This window comes from Gossypium hirsutum, chromosome D09 (genome assembly GCF_007990345.1).
Source record: "Gossypium hirsutum isolate 1008001.06 chromosome D09, Gossypium_hirsutum_v2.1, whole genome shotgun sequence".
NCBI lineage: Eukaryota > Viridiplantae > Streptophyta > Magnoliopsida > Malvales > Malvaceae > Gossypium > Gossypium hirsutum.
In genome coordinates, this window is record NC_053445.1 from 43,105,027 (window position 1) to 43,111,372 (window position 6,346).

Here is a 6,346-nt window from a genome sequence, read left to right on the forward strand (position 1 = left end):
TTTGAAGTCAAGTTGAGTTAACAAATCTTATTATCTATACTCAATATTACGTTTATATGGATCAATTATTTAACTAGTAAATGAAGTATAAGATTATTTAACTACATAAAAATATAATGGTTCTGCCTTTTAACTTGGCAGGTAAATATTCATCAAAACAACGTAATTTTATCTTTTTTTATTCAGATTTTCAGATAACTCGAATTGTGTAATTAATATTTTGAGTTAAGCCAAAAAAATTAATTTTTTATTTGAGTTGATCAGAATAAATCGATTACCTCGAATAACTCAAACTATTTAATTCAAAATTTAAATTTTTTATCGAGTTTTTAGAATCAAATCAGATTTTGTTAGGGGTGAGCAAAACTCGATTCGACTCGAAAAAATCGAAAAAAAAATTTGAATTTCGAGTTAAACGAATCGAGTTATTCGAGTTATTCGAGTTATTTGAATCAACTCGAATTTTTTTTTCGAATTTCGAGTTCGAATTGAATTGAGTTTTTAAATTCGAATAACTCAAATAATTCGAATATCAAACTATAATATTTTACATTTTTACCCCAAACTCCTAAACCTTTTTACTTTTCCCTCAAAACTTTTACTCCTTTCCACTTTCCCCCCAATCTACCCAAAATTCATTTCCCACCAAAATTTTACTCTCCCATTTATTTTTTCTTAAAATTTTACTCCCAAAAACCCTCAAAACCTTTTATTTTCTCCCAAAATTTTTACTCCCTCCCACTTTTCCCCTAAAACTTTTATTCCCTTCCCATCCCACCTCCCATCTACCCCAAACCCTTCCCCCTCCAATTTTTTTTTAAAATATTTTTCCTCCAAAATTTTACTCTTCCTATTTACTTTCCCTCAAACTTTTATTCTCCAAAACTTTTTATTTTCCCCCTAAACTTTTATTTCTCACCATTTACCCTCAAATAAAAAATCAAAATTATCCAAAAAAATTTCACTAAACATAAATAGTAATAATTTTATTTATATCTACTATTTATATTATTAAATTAAATTTCACATTTTATATTATTTATATTATTGAATTGTTTAGTCATATTGAATATTTATATTAAAATTGAATTATTAATTATGCCATAAAATATTCGTGTTAAAATTTTATATTGGTATCAATTTCACATTTTATTTTTAAAATAACTTTTATTAAAAAAATCATATTTTTACATTTAATATATTTTTTAATTCCAAAACACATAGTAACAAGAATCTGAAGATAATTGAAACAACTACGCAAGCAAAGAAGCTAACCAATATATAAAAAATTAATAAATAAATTATGAGGTGATGAAAGTTAATAAAAAATTTGATTAAAGTGGGTGACAGTGGTTACAAGGACCCAAAATTATTTTTTAAAATTTAACTCGAACAAATATATTCGATTCGATTCGATTCGAATTCCATCTCACTCGACTCGATTCAAGAAAACTTCAAATAAAGTTAGGATGATAAAATGAGATTCGAAAACTCGATTAACTCAAAAATTTTCGATTCGATTCGATTCGATCGAATGCTAACCCCTAGATTTTGCTCATCCCTAATAGTAATATATAGAGTTAAAATTGTCTAAGATCAAATTAGAATAATTAAAATAGTAGGAGTATTTAAAACTCTTAAATTTTAACTAATAACTACCACTAAAAAAACTATTCAATTAAAAACTGATTTATATTTTAAGTTTCAAATTAATTATATAATTATTTTATAAAAGTAAATAAATTTTCACTCAAGTATGATACATTCCATTAAAGATAATTACCATAAATAGTTAGTCACTTAATTTTTAAGATATTTTCAATTTGATCGTCTAAAAAGATTATTATAATTTCATCACTATTATTAGAGAATGCAAGGTTCAATCCTTAAAAATGATTGATAACGAAACTAAAAGCTTGTTGTGTTAAAAAAAAAAAACTATACACGTAAGTATAGCAAATATTAAACCCTTTGTTTTCAAAATATCGTGGTAAAACTTAAAAGAAAAAAGAAAAGGGTGATGAGACTGTTCAAAGGCTGAAATGGGATGCGCACTAAATGTGAAAGGATGCTTTCCTTTCTTTGTACCTGCCTGCCAACGCTTAAAGAAGAAAATGACTGTCCCTAAATTAATTTAAAACGGTGAGCGCTGACCCCCGCCGAAGCCGCCACCGGCCCACCTCTATGAATGCTTCCTTTCTACGCTCGCACCTGATGAGTCGTTAGGGCTTTGCTTTTTTGTCTCTTGTAAATGCTTCTTCATGGTTTTTCCCCATGACATTTGATGGGACCAATTCCAAAACCGTCAAACTTATTCATCTAGATAATTCTGGTAATTACTCATTCATTTCTTTAAAATGTTTTTTAATCAGTAACCTACCTCCTAAATTTATCATGGTTACATATATTTAATGTGTTGACCTCCAAGGTCAAAATAATAACAGGCATCAAAGTTAACTCAAATAAATTAAGAATACCTAATATTGTTTATGGAACTTGTCTAAATCTAACCCTTCAATATTCTCAAGCTCCCCATAATTTTACTTAAAAAGGGGATAATATATAATTTGATTCTGAATCTGTTTATTTCTATTTAGTTGGTTTAAAAAAAAATTAGGCTTAGTTCGTCTCTTAATTTATATTTCGCCAATCAAGTTGATACATCTGCATTAACACCGTTAGCTTGTCTTGAACTGACATTACTAGACAATTTGGTGGTGTCATGTGGCAAAATTTATATTTTTATTTTTCATGTGGCATTCTAAGAAACAAGTGGGAAAAATTACCAAGTTTCAAAATTAAATGTTATTTTATCCCTAGCTTTTTAATACTTGAGTTTGATGGTTTGTTAGATTGGATGAATAGGTATGAAGGAAATGATTAAATTAAACTAGTTTTCTAGTAATTATTCTAAAAAAAGTGTAAGAAAAGGCAAAAGTATCAACACTTGATTCTTCTAACATTTTGCCTTCATTTTTTTTTCTGTTCTTAACTAACCACATAAAGGAAATAATCTATCATCAAAATGATACTCTTTAACTTGTCAATGACGATGAAGTATATAATTTAATTAATTTGTAAGGCCACTATGCTTTTTTAAGCAACAATTAAGATCAATACACTTAATTTGAGTTAATTAACAATTTGTCGCATGTATGTTATTGAATTTGTAAGGGCAGTAGCTTTTTGCCCATGAATGTAATTGCTGTTGCTACATTTGTAATTCGATCAATGAAGAATTATGTACACAATAATTATGGGTATAAATACTGAGGGGAAAATACTAAACTCTTGAATCTATCTAATTTTGTCCTTGTGATCAAGCTGGATAAGAAGAGATGAGATTGGTTGGCATGCAAGGAGAGTTCTTCCAGACTCTAGCATGCAATTTGAGCACCTCTCTCGCCTTCTCTTTAGTCTTGGATCCACAGTCCAGTTGAAGCACCAAGCACAATTTAGCCACCACCCCAAGTTGCTGCATTTCTTGAAGAACCTTACTGGTGGCACAGAACTTGGCAATGGACAGCAAAATCCTCACTGCCCTTTCACTTGCTACCTGTGAAACCCTAAGTATCTTCTTTGAAACAATGGCAAGCCCTGCCCCATGCTTTAGCAGCTCGGACCGGCCTTCCGCGCATCCGCATACTGCGTCCAGCACCGTTAGTATCATCTCGCAAGCCCTTCTCTCCGATGATGAATCAAGAAGCAAGTCTATCAAGACGGGTACGACGCCGGCTTCGGCTGCCTTAATCTTGTTTCTTCCCCATGGACAAATGCTTACCAGCAATTGTAGTGTAGCTTTTGAGGCTTGCTTTGAGATCTGATCATGCAAAACCTGAACTAATTCGATGAATAGTTGGGGTCTGAAGTTGATGAGTTGCATCGGATCAGCTATTTCCGCCATTGATTTCAACAACAATACTGCATAAGCCCGAGACTCATAGCTTCCACGTTGCATTACCCTGGTTAAGGACAAAATAAAATCACCGTTTTTGCCCATAAGGTTCTTGAGAGAAGCTTCTGAGAGTTGGAGACTGTACAGAATGCTTAAAGCTTCATCAATCGGTTTTATTGAGTCGAACTCGTAATCTAATGATTCTTCGGTGGCTGTAGGGTCGTAATTACAGACAATAGAAGCCAAGAACTCAACTGCGCCGGATGATTCCATGCACCTTTTGTTAGTAGCATTCTCGGCTGCGATTGATTTAAGAGTGTCGAGACACTTGATCTGTTGCTGCGGTGACTTGGCATCGATGAGAAGCTTGACAATCTGAGCCTTGCTGATGGGTGGCTTTGGGGTCGGGATCCTTTCGATTCCAAGGGAAGCGTTTAACATGCACCAAGATTGAAGCAATCTCCTGAGGGTGTGGTTTGGGGTAAGCTCACAATCTGCAATAACTTGCTTTGTAACCGGACATGTGGTGTTCTTCCCTGAAAACAACCACTTCTCGATGCTCTCCCTATCGTACGTAATCCCAGTGGAAAGCGTGACGGGATCCTTCATGATCTCAAGAGAGATGGGGCAGATGAAAAATGGGGGAACATCAATTTCGTCCATTCTAGAAACCAAACAAGATTAAGCTCAAGAACAAGACAACCCAGAGAAGAAAAAGAAGTTAAAGAAATTGCTAAAAAGGAGTTCAGAATTGGATCTGAAGCAGTTGAGGATGTAGTTGTGAAATGGTTTGAAGATTTGGATTCAAAGGGGGGGTTGAGAGAAAGGCTTATATATGGGTAGTGGATAGATATTCAAAACCCGAGAAAGTCAAAACACGGAAAAGGCCGACTTTTCCAAACTATCCGAAGGCTCAATCGCAGCAGCAGCACCACCACTTACATTGCAGCTCTGAATTTCGGCACATGATTTATATTGGTAGTAGAAATAGTATTATCCAACACCCTCACTTTTGACTCTCTCTTCTAATATTTCTGCATCTACTTAATATATTATTGGGCTTGCTTTTATTTTAACAATTTCCATTTCTTAATATTAAAATAAAACATGTGTTATTCATTGTAATCTAATTTTTAAATATTAAAATGCTACGTATTTAAATTTAACAAATTTGATTTTTAAATAAAAAAGAATCCAAATATATTATTATGAATTGTAGGATAAGGATGTGATCCATAGCCGACAAATTGAAATGGAGGGAGGCCAATTTGGCAAATTCCCTATGCCACAACAGTACTCGTTGGTTTCTACTTGGCCTTGGGTGGACGTCCACCTCTTTTGACCCATCATGTTCTGTGACACGATATTTATTTCTTATTATTTTTTATCTTTTAGTTTAATTGGTTACATCTTATCTGGGTGTGATTGATGATGAAGATTCCCCGAATGGAAGATCCGAAAGTCAAAATAAACATATATGTAAGACTAAAGAATATTTCAAATTTGCATTATTTTATTGTAGTAAATTTAAGGTTGTAATGATGTGATAGTTTTTCTTTTTCTATTCTAAACATGGAGTTCTGACTATATTATATTTTCCTAGAAAACAACTTGAGTCACCTTAATTATTACAAAGTCAACTTTTAATAAATATTTTTATATAAATCGTATTGGCACAAAAATGGAAATAAATAATTTTACCTTTTGACAATTTCATTAATTAAAATATTTTTAGATATTATATACAAATAATATTATTAAATAGTCTGCTTTTGGTATGTTTATGAGTGTATATTATCTTTATAAATAATTAATTGTAGTTTTCTATACATTCTAGTTGATGTTATAATTAAATTATTTGGTACTAAGTTAATTAATAGGATTAGGGGAGATTTTAAGGGTAGGGAGGGTTCTGGTTATTGGCCTCAAAAATGGAAATCAACATGAAGTTTTAAATTAATATGCGATAAATTTATATTTTGACTTCCTTAAAAATAATTTTTTTTCTTGTTTAGTTCCTTCGAAAATGATGAAATAAAAAGTTAATAAATGATAAAATTATTTTAGTCCCACTATAAAGGTTTCTAAATTCGCTTTTGAAATGAACGTTTGAGTCTTATCTCGATTGGCATCAATATTGTTACCAAAACAAGAGGACGTGAGTTTGAGTGCACTAAAGTGCATTTATCCTCCTATTTAAGGGTGGGAAGGGATTATTATTAATATGTATTTCGTTTTATAAAATATATTTTTAATACATTTTTTACACTAGATTTGTCTTTGAAATAATTTAAAGACAATATCTTATAACTTCCTTAACCCGACCTAGATGTTATGGCCAAATTGAGAAGTAAACCAACTAATCTCATAAAATCTAATCCGACTAATTTCAGGAAAAATAATTGTTGCTGCTTTGAGTTAGATGAAAAACATATGTTTGTTAAGCCGTTT

At 31.6% G+C, this 6,346-nt stretch overlaps 1 protein-coding gene across 1 annotated transcript; it reads right to left on the bottom strand.

Moving 5' to 3' along the window:
* Window positions 1-3,132: 3,132 nt before the first annotated feature.
* Window positions 3,133-4,835, bottom strand: LOC107891193 (E3 ubiquitin-protein ligase PUB23). The gene has a single exon (XM_016815905.2). It carries the CDS (start codon window positions 4,556-4,558, stop codon window positions 3,320-3,322), a length of 1,239 nt encoding a protein of 412 aa, XP_016671394.2. The 5' UTR covers window positions 4,559-4,835; the 3' UTR covers window positions 3,133-3,319.
* Window positions 4,836-6,346: the final 1,511 nt, after the last annotated feature.